Below are 25,050 nucleotides of genomic sequence, written 5' to 3'. Positions count from 1 at the left end.
TTAAAGTGAGAGTGGTGGAACAGGTTGACCAGAGAGGTGGTGGATGCCCCATCCCTGGAAACATTCAACGTCAGGTTGGACGGGGCTCTGAGCAACCTGATTTAGTTGAAGATGTCCTTGCTTACTGCAGGGGGGTTGGAGTAGATGACCTTTAAAAGGTCCCTTCCAACCCAAACTATTCTAAGATTCTATGGATTTTACAGTTCTAAGCACCAATTTTACCCAAGGAAACAAGTGAATGACCTCTCTTAACTGGTGGTTCCAATCCTAACTTGTTCTATGAAGACTTTACAAGAAGTTTAAGAATTCCTTGAAAACTCATAGTGTACTAAAGGAGCCAGCACAAAATAAAGGTGAAAACCACTCAGTTAAGTTTGTTCTAACCAAAAAAAGGCAGTACTCAGCAAAATACTAATTCTTTAAGTTTAAGGCAGAAAGCATATAGAGCATAAGGCCAGACTTATCTTGAATGGTGTAGGGGAAAAGGAAAGCAGCCCCCTTGATAGTTCAAACAATTCACTGAAATTTGAACACCTGACTTACAGAAGCACCAACAGGAACAGGTTAATAGCCAGAATCTTAGGGGGCACAATTACAAACATGCACCCCAAGAAGAGTAGAGGAGTGTTGCAGACCCATAGTAGAGTACTGTCTTAGAAGCAGTACCTCTAATATTCCACTATATCAGAAGTATATTGACTGCAGCATGCATCCTTACTGGACTACATATTCAGAGGTTTTGAGAGTTTGTGTTTTTAATTATGCTGCTAGTCCTAAAACAGTTACTGTATGGATAAAGATACTACCTTATTTTCAGCTCTGACATTGTATTTTACAGTAATGTATTTTTTAAATGTAAAACCTGTCCTCCTCATTACTATACTTACTAGAGCCTCCCAACCTTAAGCTAGAAAAATGAACAACCCTTTTTCATGTTTTTCTTGAGCACCAGAAGTTCACACTACTGGAAAAAAACCTTTTCATTTATTCACAGGAGCTAAAGCCAGAACAGTCACTGGGCAATACAAAGCCCCCTGTAAACTCAGCTGCTGCTTTCTTCCTAAAAGTTACAGTGAAAGTATGTTTTTCCCCTCCCCCTACTGCCTGAAGAAAGTTTAAGGTGAAGTTCACCTCAAACTTTAGAGTAGGAATGAAAGAGTATGAAATAAGAATCCGTCAAGGTTACAAAGCTACTTAAGCTTTTTCTTGAGATGGGTGTTTCATCTGAGGAAGCCCTGATACTTACTCTTTATAGCCTGGATCTTTTTTTTTTTTTTTTTTTTTAAACTTTCTCAACTACACTGAAAGTGGCACACATTAAAGCTTTTAAGTTATACAACATGTATCCTAAAATACTGGTCCACCAAGTAATTCTTGCAAGGAATGCAGACTGCATACCTGTTAGAGGACTTTAAAAAAATCTGTTCCATTAAGATGTGCAAAAGAAAACCCTGTGAAATACAATTAAGGGAAAATCCTTTTGTTTCTTTGTAGCATTCAAGGATCAGATCACCTTCATGTAAGACAGAATTTAGCATCTTCGTTTAGCACACAAATACCTAGAAGGAAAAAAATATTTCCACTTTGACAGGGAATTAGTGTCTGTGCCAAAAAATCATTCTAATGGAGATTCAAGAATACCATCTGGCTGGCTGTCTCATTCCAAGACTAACTCTGTCAGGTGGCAAAGCTTGTAAAAAGAGTATGAAAAGACCACAGCACCAAGCAGCTCACTGTGACACTTCAGGCAAGAACCATAAAACAAACAAGTGTCATAGCTCTGTAATACCAAGTATTTTTCTATCTTGTCTAAACAATCATTTCTTCTGACAAAAAGCTCTTACTATTTCAAGGGGACTTACATGCTTCTGGGTCCCACAGAGAATGTGTGTACTCTGTGCAAGCAAAGGCAGATCCACAACAACTCACTACTGCCTGCTAGTTCACAATTAACACGGTCCACTTGATTTGACAATACAAGAGGTACAAATTTGCAAGAAGCTCCAATTGTGCACCTATTTTGGAAATGCCTTCAGCTACAGCCATATTAAACAGATGTTTCAACTTTCTGAACGCAACACAGAAGAGATTTACCTACTGTTTTTGTGTTATGCTTATAGGGTACTTCAAAAGAACATTAAAAATGCATGTTCTTAGTTATAACTTGTTACTTTTACTGGCATATGCCACAAAATGTACAATTCCCAGATGGGAATAAAAAAATTAGTTTCCTACTGGTGAGAAATGGCTAACAAAACCAGCAGAACATGATCTAATGGAAGAGAAAATAAATGGCACTCATAAGGCCTGGGCTATGCATTTCACTGTGATAAGCCTTCTCAGCATGCTTGTAAGAACAGTTCATATCTAGCACCACCATTTCAAACATACTGAACAATCAACTCACTCACCAGATGGTCCTATGGGTAACACTTGGTCAAATAAACATAAAATATGCACTCCATGTAGATATCTTCTGTTTTATCTCTTCTTTTGGTGTTGAGACTCTTCAATGAGAGCTACACACAGGCACTTCGTGTTTTCTTATAGCTACAGCATAAAGCCTCAAATACATCCCAGGGCAATCAAGCCAACTAGAACATTAAGCCAAAATGAAATCTGCATTTGCAAAGGAACAATTACCTTTATCAATAAACTGACATCACAGCTGTAACAGCCCAAGTAGGCTGTTTTGGTACTTAAAGTTGCAAAGGAAAGGGTCCCAATATTCAGAAAACTCCAGGGGTTTTGGGATGGGTTTTTTTGTTTGTTTTTAAATATTGAGTTTAACTGTGTAAGATTAAAAAAAAAAACCAACAAAAAACTTAAAGAAGCTGGTAACACAGAAGTTAAGTATAATCAAGCTACTATCTTTAAAACAGTACTCCGAGAAAAACATGGCAAATTGATATTATGGGAACACTTAACACTATCTTTAGTGACATGGAACAGTCTGAGCAGAGAAAAGGCTAACAGCTTTGCTTCTTCAGGCCAATTTATGCTATCAGCACATTAGCAAAATTCTGCATAAAGTGGCTCCAAAACCTATAATCATTTCTATTCCCTCCCCCCTTTCTTAATAAAATTCCATCCAGAACACTCCTGAGAAGCAGTCCTTGGACATTTTTCATGTTGCAGCCATATTCCCTTAAATGTACAGGACTGTAGCAACTCAGTTCCCTTGTATACGTTTCACTAACATCTACTTCGGGGTAAGTCTTTTCCTAACCATTGCTACTTCTAAACTTTCTGGAAACTTGAAGCAGAACATGCAGTCCTATTCAAACTCGTGTATACATCCTCAACAAGAGAGGTGCAATTTTCTTTTTTGTCTGGAGATATTGAGGTGTTGGGAGTAGGAGGAGAAAAGCAGACTACAACCCAACATACATAACAAGACCTAATACAGTTCTCAGTCCTACTCTTTCAAAACCACAGCTAGTAACTACTACAAAGTGAAGTTTATTACTACGAGTTTGTATTAACTGGAATTCTCATATAGGGTAATATAATAAATCTTCAATAGCTTCAACAAATCTTTATTGTGCTGTTATGTCTTTCTCAAGGTACCTTAAAATTAACTGTATTATATTAGCATGTCACTAGAAGTTTGGGAAGCCAAGTCAAAATAAAAGTTTATTTTAATTGTTTCAAAATACATGACTAAAATCTACATAATTATTAAAATATGCTTACAGATACTCTTTGATTAACAGCTTGCATCACATAAAGGCATATTTTAAATGCAATATTTTTGCACAATTTTAACATACAGGTATTGCTAAAATTTTTCAAGTAAAAAGCGTACTCTGAGTAAGCAATACAGCTAATTACATTCTTGCATCTTAAGTTACATACAGGAATTTCAGGATTCTCTTCATTACTTTCCCAAAACTAATAGTGATGCTCAAGACTTCAGGTACATAAACTGTCATTAATGAACATAACCACATTGATTAGGTAGTCTAAAGACAACCAGGACTTAAAGGGCTTCAGCTGAGTTACAACTTGACATCTTCTGTTCCACTGATTAAGAGCTCAGTTTTAAAATACAACCTCTTGGACAAATAACTACTTCCATTTCTGAACTGCAAGAGGTAACTGGTCAGTATCAGTCACTTAAATTGTGGTTTAAGAAAAACAAAGCATAACATGCAAACTGTACCTTAAAGCTCAGAAGAAAATCCACATGCACCAAACAAACCAAGAGTGGTTTTCCCATATGAACTCTTTAACATTCCATTGGGGAAGCATGCAAACAATTAATAAAACCTGGAAGTTTGTCAACTCTTACAACTTCAAACTACTCAAGCAAAAACAACTGTATTGAAACAGAACAGGAACACAAACTTCAACTTCAAGCAACTTTTTGAAAAAGGTTATACTGCATATATTGCTAAACTGAACTGCAGTAACATCAGGTTGATGAATTTAGATACTTTGTTGATCAAACACTTTTGAGTACTGCTCTTCCTTTTCTGAAGTGATGTGCCTTCCTCTCCTGGAATGGGATAGGAGAAAAAACAGGAAAAAATTTTCTAGATAACAATCAGAATAAAGCAACTGCAGTTTCATGAAATGGATCTCAAGACATTCTGTACTCTAGTCACCCCCCTCCAAAACTGGTAACTACAGCTTCTGTATTTCTGCTTCAGAGTGCATGTGCCTAGTTCACGTTTCAGTTTAAAAAAAGTAAATCAAGTCTCAAATATAACATTAACAAACAATAGAAATTAAAAACCACTTGGAATTTCATCAGAAACTGCAATTCTACAAAGACTGAACACATACAGCAAAAATATGACGACCAGCTGCCAACCTGGACTACAGTTTATTGGTTAAAGCATAAACATTTTATGCAAAGTATAAAGAGCCACCATCCACAGTGGGTACTTAACTGGTGTAAAGACTATCAAGGTTCAAACCCACCATCCTCTATCCAAACTAGGGAGTAACCCACTGCCCTTTCAATTTGTCATTGAGAAATGATTAGCCAGCCTTATGCTTTAAGTGTCCATGAGCTGACTGTTCAGCAATTTTTATGCAGTTTCGATTAAATCCACTGACTCCAATTTCAGCACTTGTTTCCAGCATTAAGCAACTGAAAACCAAACCTATACATCTCAGAGCACGTACAAGAAAAAAACTCAAGCGGCATTCCACATATGAATCGCTTCATCCTTATGGTATCCTGTAGGCGAACAAATTGAAGGTCAGCTCTGTTTTAGGGGTTTAATTTTGCTTTCACTACATACCTTAAAGTAGTCTTCTTGTGATACAAAGGTATTCCTCAAACGGTTCTCAGGATTAAACAGACAGGATACTACTGTTTGTATGCTCCTGTCCACAGACTTCTGAAATACAGTTAAAGGTGCGTCTATTAACAATACTGATTTTCTTAGTTAGCCCACTACTAGCAATGTGGATGTCACACAGTTTACTTTGCATTCAGAATTCTTCTCAACTGCCTTATGTTTCCTGAGCTCTCCCCCCCCCCCCCCCCCCAATCTTTTAATTTTGGTAAGTCATTATCACCCTTAGATGTTACAAGATAACTGTTCCAACCAGTGACACGCCAGCTCAGTTGTGGAACAGGCTGACAGCTGAAAAATGAAGTCTCCTTTAGAAAATTTAATTCAGAGCCAACTGTTGGCCAAACTGGGGTCACCTTCCACCAAAAACAGTGAAGAAGGGAGTAAAACATTACTGCTTCAGACGTTTGAAGCTTAAAATAAATCTCTAAGATAGCAGGCAGTGCTACCCAACCTGCTTTTTTAGTACCTGCAATTTCCCCTGTAATTCTCAGCAGATTTAAGTAAAGCCTTGTCACTTAAAAACATTATTGTACTTAATGAAGTAGAACACACATTCTGTATGGCCCTCAGAAGCACTACTAGTTTCAAGGGAACATGTAAGGCTTCTGAAGTTGTACACAAATCAGATACAGTGGATTGAGCAACTGGCTAAAGTGGCAACTATAACCTTAATTTCTAGGATAGTGGTCAGAGGTGCTCTTCACCAAGCCACAGAACTCTTGCATGCAATTAAAGGTTTTGAGAAAGCACTTACCTTTTGCGGACTGTTAGTAGACGATTGTGTGGGCTCTGGAACAGCACATTCTGTCTGTATAAATTCTGGATCCTCAGTGCAGTGATAACTTACTGAAGTATAAACCTGTATAGTTTTTTAATATTGCGGTGTTTCAGTAACACTGGGAAAACATGCACAGCTGTGTTGTCATTGGTCCTCACCTATCCATAAGCTATGCCAACTTTATCTTCACACTTCTGATAAAGTTTCATGAGTGGGGGAAATACTGTATCCTGAGATCTTTTATTAAGACAGTTCTACTTCCCTCTAAAAAGGATATATTCTAACACATGTCTTTGTCCCCACTGTAATCATTCTTGAGTTAGGTCCTCAATCTACTTCCTCCATGTATGGGTTTTGCCATCAAGCATATTGAGCAATGACAGCATTCATTGAGAATGAGACAACCAGCAGGTAATTTCAAGAGATTAAGCACTAAAATCAAATGAAAGAAGGGAAAGCAAAACATCTATTACCACTTCCCTTCCAAGAAGTTGCTTTTCTCTATACAGTTCCTTTGTTGTTTGAAGTTTCCTTCATGATAATATAACTACATTTTTTTCAAGATGTAAAAAGGTCTAGAAAGCACAAGCCATTTTACAGCTTTTTTAGAACTCTCCCTGCTTCCCTCCGCTTACAGTGCAGTGTTGCAATTGGCAACCCAGTGCAGAGTTTAATTACAACAGCCAAGAGGCTGATAAAGCCATTATTCTTCATGGAAACATCCTTCCAGATGCTTCCAGAGAGGACTGGCAGCTTTTACAGCCAATTTTACCAGGATGTCAAGGGCAGGGTTGAGCATTCTCTTTTCAGGGCAAAACAGGGGTTTTTTTGTTTTATTTGAGTGGGGTTTTTTGGGTTTTTTTTGGTTTGGTTTGTTGGTTTTTTTTCTCCTCAAAGTAGTCAGATTTGACAGTAGTTTTCAGTTTCTTGCAGCATCATTGTTAAGGATGTTATTTGTGATTATACACAGCAACCACAAGGTGTACCATCTGACACTCCCAAAAGCCCTTCAACACCAAAACTGTAATTTCAAACTGATGATATTGAGAGATATGGAAGCCTACAGTGTTAGCAGACTATTCCATTCTGAGCATCATCCTTAACCACCAGAAGGGGTATCATACCTGACCTCATCACAACTGGGGCATTCCATTTATGAATGGAAATTGTGATTATCCAAACAAATTGGTAGGTATAAAGCAGTAGACTGAAGGATGAAGTTTCCTATCTCCTTATGTGCCTGTCCTCTTTTGAGTCTGTGTAAAGAATGATACTTGAAGTTGCTTAACTGATATAGTTCTACAAAAGCTGTCTGCTCATATAATCAAGCTTAAAATGTCTAATGAAAACCACCACGCACACCTCCTCTAAAAACTCTTCAGCTTGCTACCCTTTAATATACTGCGGCTGTGTCATGTTCATGGATGTTAATCAACAAAAGTTATTTCAAGCCAACAGGGTAATCAGTATTTCAGTGACTTCTGAACTCTTCGAGTCTGTTTCTGCCCCTATTAAAGCAAAGATAATTCTCACTAACAGAAGTGCAGACTTTCCATGAAAAGCAAAAGGCTGCTTCTCTGCTGAGAAGCTGAAAGCAAAGCTTAGTACACATGACTGGAAATGAATGGGAATAAAGTATTCTAATATGATCAGAGACAGAACTGTCAGATGCATTCAGGCAGCAATATATATGCACAAATTTCCATTTTCTTCATTTTTCCCCATTTACCTTCCACACATTCTACTGACATCTGCTGGGAATTAGCTTGAAAGAATACTGTTCAGAAGAAAATTAAGTATTACAGCTTTTAAACACCTAACAGAAACTGTACTCAAATACAAAATTATACCCAAAGAACACAAAAATGCCTAAGATGCAAGTTTAAGTTCCAACACTGTTAAAGAAATACACAGTATTTTTTCCTCTCTTGTGGATGTCATGCGTAAAGTCACAGAAAGCAAGTAATTTCTTTAGAAGCCATCAGCATCATCTACAGTCTGTAGCAGTCTGACAAATCATTTTAAGAAGCTGTTGAAGGGAGCCAAAAAATATCAGTATTTGCAAAGCAGAATATTTTCAGGCTTTTAAAATGTTAAAAAAAATTTTCAAACAATAAGCAGTAATACTATACAGATCTTGTAAGTCAGGATTGTGCATTAGGTCACCACTTAATTTTCCTTCAACTTTTCATGGAAAACCAATTCTGTTCATGCTGAATTCCAGAATTCTGCAAGTATAGAGTAACACCATAAAACAGCTAGTTCTGTTCTGCCAGGCAGCTCCTAAAAAAGCACTATGTCAGTAGGAAATCCTACACAATTACCTACTCTGTCAGCAGCTATGTATTTGTATAGACCAGATTACATACAGATCCAGTGAACAAACAAGAGTTTGTTTCCCCCTGCCCCCCCCCCCCCGCCCAAGTATCAAGCTGTCAAAACAGTGTGTTAACTGAGAAGACAAAGTTCCAGAAGTTTAACTCGGTAGACTTACCGGAGGCATAACATAATTTCTTTGCTCCCCAGCAAGCCATTGTGGTTGAACCTTAAAACAAGAATTGAACAAGAACCAGCTTTTATTCATTCATTTCCAACACTGGCAAGTTACTACTCTTTAATAGCCACCATTTGTAACATTTCATGTCTGGATTTTTTGTTGAACAGTAGTTTACAGCCTTCTGTCCTGCAAGAAAGCTTTTTCACATGTACCTCATGTACAGTTTAGCACAAGGCCATCCTTACCACAAATTCAACTACCTCCTTCCTCTTCTCATTCCAAGTTTAAAAAAAAAAAAAATTTAAAAATGACGTTTCTAAAGATTAGGAAAATAGGGGAATCACAGCAGCCACACTGAAAGCATCTCAAACCTCTAGTTACTTCCAGTTACTAAACCACTTCTATTTTAGTTTCAGTAACAGGACTTACCCACACATTTCACTTATGAGTTAAAAAATCACTATCAGCTAAGTGCCTGTCCTGGTTTCAGCTGGGATAGACTTAGTTTTCCTCCTAGTAGCTGGTATAGTGTTATGTTTTGGATTTAGCATAAGAATAATGTTGATAAACACACTGATGTTTTGAGTTATTGCTAAGTAGTGTTTAGACCCAGTCAGGGATTTTTCAGCTTCTGATGCCCAGGCAGCAGGAAGACTGGAGGGGCACAAGAAGTTGGGAGGGGACACAGCCAGGACAGCTGACCCAAACTGGCCAATGGGGTACTCCATACCATGTGATATCATGCCTAGTATATAAACTGAAGGGACTTGGCCAGGAGGGCAGATCACTGCTTGGGAAGTGGGCATCGGTCAGCAAGTGGAGAGCAATTGCATTGTGCATCACTTGTCTTTCTTGGGTTATACTTCACTGTCTTTTTGTTATCTTCCTTTCATTACTATTATTATATTTTATTTTTTATTTCAATTATTAAACTGTTCTTATCTCAACCCATGAGTTTTACTTGCTCTCAATTCTCCTTCCCATCCCGGGGGGGGGGGGGGGGGGGGGGGAGGGCGGCTGAGCAAGTAGCTGCATGGTGCTTAGTTGGTGGCTGGGGTTAAGCCACACCAGTGACTTTCCAGACATTTTTAGAGCTCAAAAGCACATCCCCTCTCCATATACATCCCACATTTATATAGTCTGGTAAGACTCAGTGATTCTGTTTTAAGTAACTAACATCAATTACCCGCACTATAGCATGTACAAATGCAAAGCTCCTTCCCATGAGAAAAAGTACTAATGATCCATGTACTTTTTGCTAATTTGGAAGTTGTTTTATCATTGCATGTGTAAGAAAAAAATAAACTAAAAAAGAGAGTTTGCTAAGTTACTCAACGGTTTTCATTGCATTAGAATACAAATATCACTAATTTTATTTTTCCTTTTGATTTCTGTGAAGCAGGAGCTGAAGGGAAATAGAATTCACAGAAAGAAACACAGAAAGATCAGACTCCAGTTAAAACTTGCATGGAATGAACACTGTTGTCAGGTATCAAACAGCCTTTCTGCTGATACTAAAGAATTACATACCTGATAGTTGTAGGCTGGCTGATATCCTACAGGAACTTGCTGCTGTATCAATAAAGCTGGTGAACTGTATGGATATGTCTGCAAATAAAGCTATTTTTTAAAATGCAAGTCTGAAGCAAGATAAAATATGATATTTGCAAAGGTTTTTATAAAGCCAGAAGCACATTTTTATAAGTATGTAGTCACATTGTTACTTCAATTCCTGTTTCAGACTAGCTTCATTATTTAATACCCTTACAGATTTCCCATAGGGCTCCAGCACTTCGGGCACTAAAAAAATCTCTAGAAAGTGGGATTCTAAAGTGTATTACATATCTAAAAATCCCGCATCTGCTCGTAGCTGATCTTTTAAGTCATTTCAGAAGTACAACTCTTCCATAAACTTTCTAAAGCAGACCTGAAACAGACCAACTACCATGAAATAATGGACTACAGCTTGAAGATCAGTTTCTTGGAGCCAAAGGCAAGCTAAGTATTACAATTCAGACAACTTCCCAGCATTTCTTCACTGCAAGTATTTTGACACAATGTTAACCTGGAACCTTCTCAGCTTCTTCAGGGAATAGTTAAAGGCACCTTCCAACATTTAAGAGAATTAGCTCCTCCTACACAATTTCACTCTCCCAATAAACAGAGAATTAGCAAGAGTACTACTATCAAGCTCTCTGCCTTAGAAAAAATTATTTCTGCGAGTCACTGCAGTTTGCTCATCTTCATTTGCTTAGAAAATGCACAAAACAGAATCAGTTTGCAATTAATATTGGCCTGTTGTACTGCCATATCATACAGGGTTAATACAGGAAGAGACCATAATCTGGAAAGCCTTCTATTCACAGTACAGGACTCATAAGGCAGTAAGTACTCTGCCTACACTTCAATAAGAACACTTATCTGAAGTATCAATGAAGTAATGTCCTGTAGGCACACTGTACTGGTCACAGCTGTTAACAGCAGATGCTGTAACAGTGTTCTTACAAAGACACAACAGCAGTTTCAAAACAAGAATTTGTTCAGCTGGGGGCATGGGGGTGGGGAAGTACCACAGCCAACTTCTGGTTCCATACTTGTTTAAGAAAAATTTTATTTTAAATTTTGTAGTTTACTCTGAGGCAGGGCAACAGTACCTTAAATATCCGGATGCATTTGATTTGTGAAGTGCATCTCTGACAGGTAAAAAGATCACTTAAGAACGGTTATATAATTAAATCTTAGCTCCACCTTCAACAGGTTTCTCATTCTCAAAATAAAAAGCATCTCCCTGTCTTTTGTTTTATAAAGAGATCACATCACTGAATAAATATTTCAAGGTTGTTGGCATTCTTTTAAAATGGTTTGAAGTTAGGTCCTTCTTATTGGGGAAGATAATATGAAAACAAGCGGGTGAGATACGACTGGAATCTCAATACATATTCCTGAACTTGTACGTGCTTGCACCTTCAAAAGTATTTCATTATGATTCAAAAACCAGTGGCATGAACAGCCTTACCTGAACATACTGTGTTACTGGGCTCATTACAGCTGGAGGCTGCACATACGTCTCTGCATTTTGATTACTCCATACACTATGGAACTGTGGTGCAGGAGGATTGAAGACTAATGGTCTGGCATGCACATAAGAACCTTGTTTTAAAGCAAAGAAAAATCAAGTATTAAGACATTTTCACATGTATTTCATTTGTAATCTGAATTCGAGCTGCAAAAAAACTTAAGTATTTTGACTCTTAATTTTAACTCACTTTTAACTGTATTGTATTGTGCTACCAACCTCAGTTTTATTATCAAAAAACTGTACATCACACAAGTACTGAGGTCATAAAATTCAGAACTGAAGTTTAATTGTAATATGTATATTACATCAGATAAAAGGGATTTGCAAGGATGTTAATGTATAATTAAGAAAACAACTTTGTAACATATACTTGTAGTATGAAAAAATTTGTTTATATATACTTACACAAGTTTTGTTGCTTTCTAATCGCTGGCCCCAGCTTCAGCTTTTTGCCATGGAAGTTGATTTGTGACTGAAAGACAGGTTAATCTGTAAGCTGGGTGGCTTGTTTGATTTTAAAGAGGCTGTACTCTGCTTCTACACCACAGTATCATCAACTTGCATAACAACTCAACAGCCTCCATTCTCTTCTTCCACCTCAACACCTTATGCCTTTTACCTTTAATTTCCATCAGTGCTCTCAGCACACCCATCTGCCTACTCAGACTCTTCAAACCTATTACGTATCGCTTGCCTTAACAGCAACATGCACTAGTAGTATTTTGCAACTACATATTCGTGACTGCCAGCCTTCTGGTTTTATACACACAGATTCGAACTATTCTTGCCTCAGTAAGGATATTAATGTATTAAGTGACCATAGTCTAGGTTCCCTTGAAACCCTATTTACATCACCACTTACCTTCCTTCCCACAAACTTCCTAACAGGCTTCGCATAATATGTTAGAAACTGTCCACCTAATATTAAAGGAAATGGAAGGCTATCTAAGCACTACCTGCATGTTACTGTATTCTCTCTAGAGAAATTTTCACATGTTCCTTCAGAACATTCAACAAACATGCTGGTATTTCACAACTTTGTTGGCCAAAGCATCTACACAGTGCACAGACTAATCAAGAAAGAGTAAAACTGAAATGTTTCACATGTTCCTCAAATACCCAAACCCAGGAATACAAGCATCTGAAAGACTTACAGAACAGGACTGGAAGCACTACTCAGTAGTCAGCAAATGCCCAAGACACAGAACGTCTCTTTCTGCCCAAATGCTAGTTCACACAGAAGGCAGGATATCACACTTTCAATGATTGATTACTGCTTTGCCAGCACAGTATCTGGGGCCATAACAAAAAGCACAGGAAGAATGTCAAGCACCCACCGTCCCTCCCTGCAGAAGCCAAATTTTTTGTTCTTCAGTGAAACTACTTAGCTTGAAAACAAGAAGGATGTAGGCTGAAATGGCACCACAACATCCTTAAACTTCAAGGTCTATTTGGACTGACTGTAGAAGAGGGCCTGTAAGATTTTGTTCTCTACAAGACTACAGTTTAAGTCTGGAGTATATAAAGTTGCTTTCATACTTGGATTTAAGCAGATTAATGTTTATTCAGGTACTCGGGAACTTCTCCACAAGAATTCACCTTTGGGTCTGATCTCACACTCTCTGCCAAGATGGCAACAAGAAACATGTTCACCTACCTATGAAGATGTGCATAGCACACATGACGCTACCTGAAATAGGTACTCTTGTTGCAGTTCAGAGGGCTACACTGAGGTTTACAAATGCTTTACACATCAGAAGTGAAAGATTTTTGGTTTACCCCAATTAACACGAATTTAGTACCAAGTATTAAGATCAGTATTAGACGCAGATACATAGTTTATCTAGATTCTCTGTCTCATGCAACACTAAACACTAAGGACTTGCCTGCTTCAGAAGAAAATATGCAGTTTGCAATTTTAACAGACATCTCGCTAAGCTTTTTCTCCCATTTCTGCTAAGAAAGTGCTTTCAAAAGACAACAGCAACTTTATTGTTGATTGTAAAAATAAGCAAAATAGTCATATTAAAGTCTTATTTGATCATCTTCTCATACTGATAAAAATAAAGTACGATGTGGGTGGAAAAAAAAGGTTAAATACCCTAACCAGTTTGACAGGTTGTTGGTTTGGGGTTTTTTTTAATTGATCCTGCAATCCTGTTGTGCCCAGAACCATGCTACCACCTTTTCCACTGAGCAATGAGTACTCCTGGAAGAGAGGCCTCCCTCAAAGCAGAAGGTAGCTTTCTGTTCTTAACTGCAAGCAGTTTCACTCTGGACCGAAGTGCAGTTACAAATGGAAACAGACCTAAATCAGAAGAAAGGTACTTTCAGGTTGCACAAAGCTACAGATCTAGGCAGATAAACACAGGCACCTACAGTGATTCTAACCATGGAGAGGCTCTATTTTGTTCATTTACATAAAACATTGTGATCACTCAGTCCAGGTAATGTCTGAAATGGTTTAGTGAGGTGATCTCAGCTTATGACTTGAGCTCTAAAGTGCAGACATTCATTCTTTCCCTTTTTCCATCCCCTCCAGAAGCCAACAGCTTCTTAAGTTGACTTCTACATGGACATGCTTATTCCTGATAAGGCAGTAATTTGTACTGCCTGTACACCTGAAATTTGCACTAAAAAGGAAGTCTGCCATATATCTCTGTGTTCCAAGACCTCTGGTATACAAAGTCACATCAATGAGTACTGTATTAAGAGATACACTGAGGGCTTTTAGTTTTGAAGAAATGCACACAGAAAGTCAGCAATGTACAGGGCTCAGATGACAATGCTATTCAATAGGTCTTTACAGAAATTGCTGCCTCAGAGCAAGCATTCCACACTGATCTAGTACAATAAATGTAAACCATGGTAAAGAAAAAAAGAAAATGTATTCTCAGATAAAAGTCTGCTGCTTAATACAGCAGTATTTTTCTCAGCATACCATGACAGTTAAAGAATAGCAAGCTTTTGAAGTCTTTTAGTCTTTTGGTGAGAATCAAGAATCTCCTGCTGCAGTTTCACTGCTCTCCACTTTGTTCAAACATGTTCTCTTCCCTGTAAATGAGCTGGACAGCCAGTTAATGCACCTGAAAATATCACAGAAGACTAAATTTGTGCCTGGCACATTTATCTGGATTTGTCTTTCAGATCTACCTCCCTATCCAAGAGCTTCAGAACCAACTGAGAGATTGTTCATCCTCCAAAGACATGAGAGTTTTCTGAGGCAAAGACTTCAGAGAGGGGAATATTTCAATACATGTTATTTTCAGTTATTGCACTCAGTTTTGGGAGAAAGAGGGAAAACAAAAAGCTTTGTCAGTAGTTTGTGACCTGCTGAAGTCTATCAGAACCAAATAACAGATCTGGTTGTACACATTGACATTTAAAACTTCTCTGATGCTGAACTCTAAGAGCAGAAGAGCTGTAACAGTTCTACCCTTTTATCTCCTGTGTAAACTACAGGAAAACCATATGACATGTGAACAGTTGCATCTTATAGCCAAGGAGGCTTAAAAAAATACTTGCTCTCCAGGTAACATCCAAACACACAAATACTGCAAGACAGAAACACATACTTCAACTGCTGACACCTTAAGAAAAAAAACTAATGCTGTTTTCTATGCTACTGTTATTCCCGATAATAATGCTGACAGGTCTATGTAACTGCCATAAGCACAAGTGTTCTATTATAATCATCCAATACAGAAAGCAAGCAGCCATAAAACACACATGAGGCTTTCAAGCACATAAATGAATAAGAACAACCAGAAATACAATGACATGAGATGTTCAAGCACACCAAGGTTAAAACTAATTTTGTTTCTTACTTACATAAATATACAAAGATTCTACCACCAGTAGAGATTTTATCAAGTTTACTTTTTGGGCAGCCCTAGACTTTCCTTGTCCTAATTTACTCCACAAGGTACATGACTTGGTTTCCCCTGAACATGTCTCCAGCCTTCATACACCAACTTCTTCAGTTAATTTAGACAAATAGCTTACTTCTACTATTTTTTGAACATCCACGTTGTCCAAGAAAGATACAAATCCATACCTGAAAAGAAAAAACAGGTTATTCAATAACCAGATTTTGATTTGTTAGCTCAATTATTTTGAACAAGACCAGTTAACAGCATATATGTCAGGTACATTATACTGCATGCCAAAAGTATCAAGTACAACATTAGTTTATAGTTCAGCATGAAAATGTATTTACTGCTAACTAGCAGCATATACTACTGGGCCAGATGAAAGGAATTGAATGCCAGATTCTAGAATAATACAAAGTAGATGTAAGGGCTATTCTTCCATTTCAGCTACTCAAAATAAGCATTATTGTTGATATTACTAACTCAGAAAGCAAAAAAAAACCCCTTTGATTATTAAGATCTGAATTATTATCAAATTTTACATTTACTTCAGAGGTTTAGATGAAAGCAGGCATTACAGGAACAGCAATACCAGTGAGGGAAGTGATCCTTGAAGATGTTTCAATTTATTTCACTGCCCCCCTAGTTTATCTAATCTATAAAATGAAGACAATTTCAGAGCATTATAGGAACAGTTGTGTCAATCAATGGAGTACACCAATTCATTATCAATACTCAGAATATACACTGGCACATCAGAATTCACCATGAAGACTAGCAAGTGATATGAGGAAATAAAACAGATTTCCAGCTCATGCACTACTACATATGCCTAAAAAACCCCATGACCTTTTTAGGATCTGCTCACAGAATCTTAGAAAAAATTGGGCTGGAAGGAACCTCCAGAGCATGATGCCTCCTTCTCAAAGCAGGGATAACTTCAAAACTGGGAGAGCTTCCCCAGAACTCAACAGGCTAAGTAAGGTCCTACACATCCTTATTTAAGTGTTTCACCAGAGACAATTCAGATTTTTTCTATACATTCAATGGGAATCTCCCTTGCATCAATTTTGTTCACTTATTTAGTTTCACTCTCCACCCAAGCAAGTTTGGTTGTTTTCTCTGTAATTTACCCAACTGTCAGAAGAGTGCAGTCCCATTGTCCCGAATAAACCATCTACCCCTTCTCTTAACCATCCTGAACTCTCTCCAGACTGTTGTTAACTAGTCTAGCCATCAGAAGAGTCATATGAAAGAACTCTGCATAAGCATCACAAAAGTTTCAAGCTTTGTTTCCACTGGTTAAGTGACAATAACCCTCTTTTCCCTTAACAGATAGACTGAAGTCCGAAAAAAAAATCAGGCTATTCTTTGTAAGATTATAAAGACTTAGGGGCATTCTAGATTTACAGGTTTCAGCGTTAATTCCCCACAACAGAAAACCTCAGCTAGCGTTAAGGCTTAAGCATGTCAATTGTGTTGCCAAGTAGCTGCTCATACCATCTATGACAGAATTACATCCACATAAGCAGCAACTTAAAACAACTATTCATGTTCTACTCACCCTTTGGAAACACCAGTTCTGTCAGTGATTATTTTCACCTCTTTCACAGTACCATATCGTTCAAAGAAACTCCGAATTTCTGCTTCGCTCATCTAAAAGAAACAAAGTCTTAAACTTCTTCCAGCACATTCAACTGTTTAGAACTGATTTAAAGCAGCCAGCACCATTTTTTTAAACCCATCTTCTACCACCATAAGAATTCAAGTTACTCACCTGTTCCAAAATTCTCTCATGACACTGCAATACCTTAAGATTGGTAAAGACACACATGGAAAAAACCAAAAACCAACCCCCAGGAGTTAAATTCCCATATCCTTCCCACTGAAGTGCCCCATATCTATCTTAAACAATTAGAAGTATATAAATACCCTTATATCAATTCCGCCGACAAAGACTGTGTTTGGCATGATTTTTCCCTCTGGTAAAACATATCCTTGACTGGTTGTTGACACACGGGTATTATCCTCCGAGACACCTGCACACTGGGCCTCCACATTTGCAGACTGAAAAATTTAAACAAAAATACATATTTCAGTCAAATTATTACAGTACACTTTAAGATACTAGAATGCCTGCATCTTCCTATAGATATAGCATGGGACAATGAATTTCAATAGCACCTTTCCCATTACTTCAAGGAAGTACTTTGTGCAAATAGACCATTCATTGGAAAAAAAGTTCAAGTAATTATTCTAAGCAGCTTTAAAAATTTAAATCTAGACCTAACCTAGGCTACTGTAAGTAGCCCTCTCTGACTACATGAAGCTTCATGACCAGTGTTGCTACTACCAGACACACAGTGAGAACACCAATGTAATTAATTTCAGAACTTCATCAAATTCCTTTCAGATGTAAACAAGAAATTAAATTCTTTAAAGATACAATTTACTGTAAATCGATTATTCAACAGAACAAATTTCCATCATCTTCCTGGTCAAAAGCTTTAAATACCTGAGATGTGAGTAACCTTACAAACTGCCTTAGAGCACAGGTAACAGGGTTATACTACAAGTTGCTCCAAGAAGGGAAATCAGACCTTGATGGAATAGTCACACTACTCATTTTCTCAGAAAAAAAGATTGTCAATTTAACTACAACAGGAATGCAAATGACTAAAATTTGTTTCTGAGTTGTCTGCACCAAAGCAGGATCTTAAGCATGCATTGCATATACAGAAGAACTGCAGAGAACGTTAACATTAATAGAGCAACTACAGTCATCATGTGCTTTGCACGCCTAGGCTTCAGATCCACCCTTTCGGTCCTAAAGCATTTTGTCACAACCTAGGAGTTAGAGATTCATTCAGTGCACAGGAAGATACAATGCTCCCTAAACAGTAATTCAGGATCTTGTTCAGATGAACAGACCACATGCAATTCCATTTCTTGTTACTGATGCTAGCAAAGATGTGTTCCATACTCTGCATAAGGTTTGAAGTGTGTTTTACAAAGGTATTTACAAGAACTAAAATACAACATAAGCACCATAGGCACCACAAACTCTAGCCCCTCTTGCCTTGTGCTCTCCTGAATGAATGATTCTAGCTATGTGCCATGCTTTGCCTGGCGGGTAAGAACATAAATTACTCTGAACAGTTCAGTGTTACTCACCCCTCTATAATAATCCACTTTGAAACATTAATAAGCTTTTCCTTACAATTCAACTGGTGTGGCATTATCCCTACTTCAGATATTCCAAACTTTGATTTAGTCAGTTTTCTGGCTTTTTGAAACCTAATGATTTGCAATAGGTAGCACCCAATTTTTCAGTGTAACAACTTTCATGTTTAATGCACATTTAAACTGCAACTGTGAGTGACAAGTACTTATTCAAACTTGACACCCAGTGAGGGAATGAGAAAATTACGAGAACCAAACTAAACATGTGGCACATGATCTGCCCAGCAATTAAACAAAGCTATAACTACAATTCAGCCCTTCACACGATTTCAGTGTGACTGAACCAAATTAACAACACACCATTACTAAAAGCCAGAGAGTTTGCCCCATCTCTTTCCCTGGTTCAAGTTCTAACATTCATCAGTTCAAATTATGCTGGCTCAACAAAATTTGGCAGTAAGGTTAACATAAAGCAAGCTGTTTTCACCCAATTAGTATTCTGCTATTGCTGAGAATTCAGTCAGCTCACTAAGTTATCAGACAAGCACCAGATCCACCTCAGACTCAGTGGATGCAGAAGAGGAAATGGAGATAGAGGCAGCTTAGCTGTTTCTTCTGAGAAGCACTAAGACATCAATTCAGTTCAAAACCATTTCATGAAGCTATACCTTAGAATCTGGTTCTATCACACCAAATACTGTTGCCTACGCTCAATTTACTCACTGACTATGCTTCCTACTGCAAATTATCAACAGAAGTTACAAGTGAATCCTCTCCCTTCATCCTCCAAAACTCCCTCCAGCCTCCATTGAAGGTGAAGACTGCAACTTCCACTGTTCCACGGTAATAAAGACTGTTTATTAGAACATTTCTGCTGTAAACAGAAAAAGGGTCATTCTCCTCCCTCCCTCCTATTATACCACAACAGCTCTTTACATCACAGTGCAAGGAAATCAATCCTACATTTCACAGGAGAAAAATTTTGTAGTACTTTTCAGACACATCCGCTTCTGATCCAAGCTCATTCCGCAGTTACATAAACACTTGTGTTAGCATAAGAACACAAGGATAAAAATAAAGCAAGAGGTGAGGAGGAAACCACTTCCTTGGCTGCACCCCCACCTAAAGGGCATTTGAACTGAAATCTGAGACTGCAACTCCACAGCAACCTTAAGCTGACCTAACTGTTGGCTTCTACTTCTTTCTTTCTGGATCTGTTTCAGCGAACAAGGCTAAAAGAGAAGTATTCACTTTGCTGTGCAAACTCTCTGGCAACCTAGAACAGGAAACAGCTCACAGCAGAGGCACCCAACAAATGCCAGAACCAGCACAAGAAAGCGGGTAGGCATACAGATACTGCTGGTACACAAGTCACAGATGGCCTTGGCTGCCATGGAAGTGCAGAAATTCATTTCTCACACTAACGATGCTGAACACAATTTTCAATGAAAATACACTTAGTGCTTTTACACATTAAATATCTAAAAGAGTAAACAGGCTACTTAGGCATTCTGACAAATCGGTCAACATCAAAAATAAACGTTAAGATCTGTTAATACATGTATTTTAAAACTTGAAGAGGAGCCGGTTTTGAAAAATGCACAGTGGTGTCTTACAGTACGAAGACAGGAAACTAAATCTCCTTTCAAAGTTACTTTTCAAGTCTTCAGTACTACAAAGGAAAAACTTTTGCCAATTCAAACAAGGTATTGCCCTATCTAAACCCAAGTTTTTTACCAGTGCAATGTGTAATTGTTATTTTACTACCTAATGTAGCATTAAGTAAGCAACTATACTTTCACACAGGGTATGGGCAGGGCAAAGAACTCACACTGATGCTGAATCAGTGTCCAAAGGCTAAGCCACCTAAAGTTTTCAATATCTGGAAAATCCTGAAGTTGACAAATTGGCTACCCTGAAACTATAGCATCAGCTGAAGTGACCCAACCCTTCAAAAATACCCTAAATTGGGTTGATTTGTCTATCCATCTCATGTAGTATCTTTGAAATCAGATTTCAGGAAACTCAGGGCTTATTCAAAGTTTTTCAGCTTACTGAAATTAACAAGGTTTTTTTCCTTTCTCTCATCACAATGTAAATTTAATCAGCTTACTCTCTGCATTATTCCAGAAAGCATCAAGTTTAAGCTGATTACAAGAAACTAGACTAACATTTTGATTACAGTAGTCATGAGCCTAGTTAGACTTTTGGCAAAAAAAAAAAAAAAAGTGGGAAACGACTACTGTTAGGGCCATGTGGTGGAAATACCTAGCTACTCAAGTGAGTTACAAACATCACTCAGTCTTATGCACATCTAGGGGAGAAAACCTTCACTCTTCTTTCGGCCACAGAAGTACATGTCCCCGATTTCTTAGGCTTCTCCCCGTCTTTCCCTGACCTCACACATGCTTTGTTTAAAATAAGTATTAAACATTTTCTTTTTTAATTTAACCAATTAAAACTCCTGATATACGTCCTGCTGTGCAGACTTTCTGTGCACAGGAATCGGTTACCATGACAGCACACTACCTAAAGAAAGAACATGGCTCCGGGTACAGGGAGAACGATGTCGTCTTTCCACTAGGCAGCAGGTGGAGCTATCAGTCAAGTACTGCAATACTCTCGCACGTTAACAGCTGTGACTTACAAGGCTTAACTTTTTTAGAAAATACCCTACTTCTGTCGAAGCGTCTGGGTTACAGTCGCAAACTCAGTTTTTCAAATAAAAAACGCCTGAATAAGAAACAGCAACTTGCGTGTCGAAGGAGCAACATGCGAGTTCAGGCAGTAACTCCTACATGGAGTCCACCCCGCACTACGCGAAGCCCGTTTTTTCTGGCAGGTAAAAAAAAAAAAAAAAACAAAACAAAAACCCACCCAAAACAAAAACCCAAACCCGAACGGGGAAGCTCAGGCGAGCGCGTTATGGAGCCGGCGGGGCCGCCGCTCCGCTCATGCCGCCGCCTGGCAGCCGCCTCACGTCCTGCGGGCTTCGCACCTCGCCTGCCTAAGGGCCTCGTTACCAGGCGAGAGGCGCGGGGGAAGGGGGTTTCGGGCTCCTCGGGTGATTTGGGGCGAGGGGAGGGCAAAAGGGGAGGCGCCCCTCTGAGGACAATGGAAGCTTGTTTGAAAGCCCCCGACACCCGCGACGAGGGTTCCTGCCTGACCCTAACGGCAAGCGAGGCTGGGTATGCAAGCTGGGGACGGAGCCTGCGTGGCCCCGGCCTGCCGCGGCAGGCGGAGGAGCGCCCGGTCAGGCCACGCACAGAGCAGAAAGAGCCCGCCGCTACGGGACAGCGCCATGCGGCGGGGCCGCCACAAAATGGCCGCTCATGGTGTGAAGCGCCTCCTGTCGCGAAGTCCTCACCAGACCGTGGCGCCGACGGCTCCGAGCCCTGGCACTTTCCCCCACACAAGCCCCAGGCCTTTTACTTCCAGTACTCCCTCCCTGACCTCAATCCCTCACCTCCTCTTGAGACTTTAAAACCTTCAAGATATTAAAAATGATAGTAACTCTCAGGTTTAGCCCAGGCAGCTGCGCACTCCTCACTGCGTTACAAAGCGACGCCACCGCGGCATCCCCGTCCCTCTCCCTAAGAACAAGCAAAAAAAGTTAATGCTCGGGTCTCACCTCCGCTCCCCGCGGGAGGTCCCGAGCAAGCCACTGCAGCCCCCAGCAAAAAGCCGCCCCACAGCTCAGCGTTCAAACGCACCCCGTTCAGCCCACCTCCCACCGTGCCGACGACCATGGCTCCCCTTTCGTCCCTCCTCCTCCACTCACCATCATTCACCGAAGCTGAGGATGCGCCCACACACTTAAAAATAAACGAGGCCTTTAAAACAAAAACAATACGAACTTTTCTGAGAAAACAAACACCGGACAGTCCTTTTTTTTTTTTTCCTTGTTTTCCTTTTTTTTTTTTTTTGACAGGTAGAGAAAGGCAGCTCCCGTTGGTTACCGCTCTACTCCTTAAGTAGCCCCAAGTGGGAAGGGGCGGGGAAAGGCCACACCCGCCCTCGCCGCCGTCTCACAGCCGGCACCGGCGCGGTCTGAGGGGCTCTCTGGGGGCTCGCCCCCTCCCGCCTTTCACGGGTCAGCTCTTGTGTTGTGTGTGTTTTAGGAGAGTGTCTGTAGACAAAGGGTGAAGGGTACCGTGGTTTTTCTCTTTGTTAGGAGATTAGGTGGGATTATTATTTGTGGCCTTGTTGTTGAGCGCGTGTGGTAGCAGCATGCTCTTGACATTTTTACAAGAACTAGCACTTACTTGGTTTGTTGAGGTTTGAGAGTGGTGTATTGTTGAAGAGGCTTTCGCTTCCTTGGAGACAAAAGCTGAAGCTTTTTCATCAATGTTTTCATGAACCAGTGTTACATAGCTGTTCTAGAGCAAGCTGTTTCCATCACATCTCTTACTGCCTGTACTGAAAACCAGCCCACTGTCTGTTCATCAGTTGCTCAAGACCTTTCTAGAAGGAAACCTCTCTGGGAGCCCTTCTGGTCCTACAGTAATAAGATGCTTCTGCTGGGTTTTGGAAATTGGTTTTAAATAGTTGTTTGCGACTGGTATCAAATGTTTAGAACAGACATTGATTTTAGAAAGTTTCAGGGAGAGGGAAAACTTACAGATGTCTCACCAAAATAAACCCAGCCTCTGACTGGTCTAGTTTATTAAGTTTTTTTTATGTGCGTTGGTGTTTTTTTTAATGGCAAAGGCCTAAGAATGATACTCGTTTAGGATGAAAAATGGAAGTACAAAGCTAAACTGATAAACTGAAGTGTATATAACAAGTAAGCTATTTTTTCCTATGAGATTTTATTTCTTCTAATGCATAGGTCTTTTTTTTAACAATGTACCAAGTGTTCACATTTTTCAGATGCTGATACTAATAATAAAAAGTAAACTACTGCACTAGACATACCTGGATCTAGAGTTGGTTTAGGTAATAGCAATAGCAAAGCCCTGATCACAAAAGATGTATTTATGTTAACTATAGAAGGGATTTTGTTAAAGCTTATGGGGTTGCTGTGTTATCTAAAGGTAAGTGTATGTGTGGGCTTTCATGCAGCTAATGCCTGTTTACTTAAATAAAAGAGATGGTCTACAATACTGTATCAGATCTTTTCAGTTTTTATTTGAAATGGCTGAGACCTTGAAAATGTGGCCCAACAATGAAGGGAAAATATTACATAATACTTACTTCAATAAAATGGATTCGTATTTGGCCTTAAGAGTGGCAATAGGTTAGTACCACTATTTCTTAGGTGGAAAAAGAGTAATTGTCCCTTTAATAACTCTTGAAACTAAAACTAGTCTTAATTGTCCAAAGTAGAGCAGGAGCCAGATTGGGGTTTTTACCTTCTTTACTACTCTTTCATGGCCCTAATTAGAAGCGTTCTGAAGGATGTCATGTTTGCTATTAAGTGGAAGATAACTGTCCTGGAAGTGATAATACAAATGCTGTTCCAAGAAAAAGAATTCTTTATCCTTTGTCATGGAAATGGTGAGTATTGTCCTCTTCTAGCAAAACTAGTATGATTCCAATGGAAAAGCAGAGTGGTGTAGTTGCTATAAAAAAGTAACCCTTACCAAGGCATTATAGATTCTAGTTCTGTGAGGCTATCCTTCTGAGCTTCTGTGGACTGGGTTTGGGTCAGGATTGTGTCCTGGTTTTCCTTAACTCAGTATTACCTTCTAAAATTGGAGAACATCTGTTGCTTAAAACAAAGGAGAGAGTAATTTAATTTCTGCTGCCAATACACAGATCTGAAAAGGGGTGGAGGGAGTGGAGTAGGAAATTATTATCTTGGTTTGTTTTATTAATATTGCTACTGGAAGGGTTATTGCTCAATAACTTTATATGTTAAATGCACTAAGAAGCAGAAGAAGAAACAAATTTTACAGTACTTTTCACTTTAATACACATTTAAAATAAAAAACTGAGTATCTTAGCCAAATTGTGTTCTCCTGGAATCTTACAATTTTAAGTAATCTAGGAGTCCACCTAATGTTACCATAAAGATGAATCAGTGCATGGCTTTCTGTCTTTAGGTTGTTCGCCTTTTTTTTTTTTTAATTAATGTTACTGGTAAATCAAAATATTTCAGGGAGTGCCTCTGGTTTGGGGTCTGATAGGCTGCAATAGGTGAGGATTCTACAAAAAAATCTGGTGAAAAATTATCAATCTGATTACAAATAGTAGTGGTTACATCTTACAGTTTAATAGTCAGAAGTACATACTTTAAAGATGAGGTTAGATTTAGTCTTCCTAGGTGTAGAACTAAAACTGGATAGCAAGAGTATCATACAGCATTTGAATTTTAATAGCCT

At 38.9% G+C, this 25,050-nt stretch overlaps 1 protein-coding gene across 1 annotated transcript; it reads right to left on the bottom strand.

Moving 5' to 3' along the window:
• Nucleotides 1-4,447: 4,447 nt before the first annotated feature.
• On the bottom strand, nucleotides 4,448-22,552 carry DAZL (deleted in azoospermia like). Its single transcript, XM_030009724.1, has 11 exons — nucleotides 22,506-22,552; nucleotides 17,474-17,608; nucleotides 17,106-17,197; nucleotides 15,675-15,726; nucleotides 12,075-12,141; nucleotides 11,607-11,740; nucleotides 10,121-10,198; nucleotides 8,588-8,638; nucleotides 6,070-6,174; nucleotides 5,256-5,354; nucleotides 4,448-4,501 (listed from the first exon to the last, which is right to left on the bottom strand). Exons 1-11 carry the CDS (start codon nucleotides 22,509-22,511, stop codon nucleotides 4,448-4,450), a joined length of 873 nt encoding a protein of 290 aa, XP_029865584.1. The 5' UTR covers nucleotides 22,512-22,552.
• Between the last annotated feature and the right edge of the window lie 2,498 nt (nucleotides 22,553-25,050).

This window comes from Aquila chrysaetos, chromosome 3 (assembly GCF_900496995.4).
Source record: "Aquila chrysaetos chrysaetos chromosome 3, bAquChr1.4, whole genome shotgun sequence".
NCBI lineage: Eukaryota > Metazoa > Chordata > Aves > Accipitriformes > Accipitridae > Aquila > Aquila chrysaetos.
Note: the sequence above shows the minus strand (reverse complement) of the source record. Positions and strands in the feature narration are given on the sequence as shown.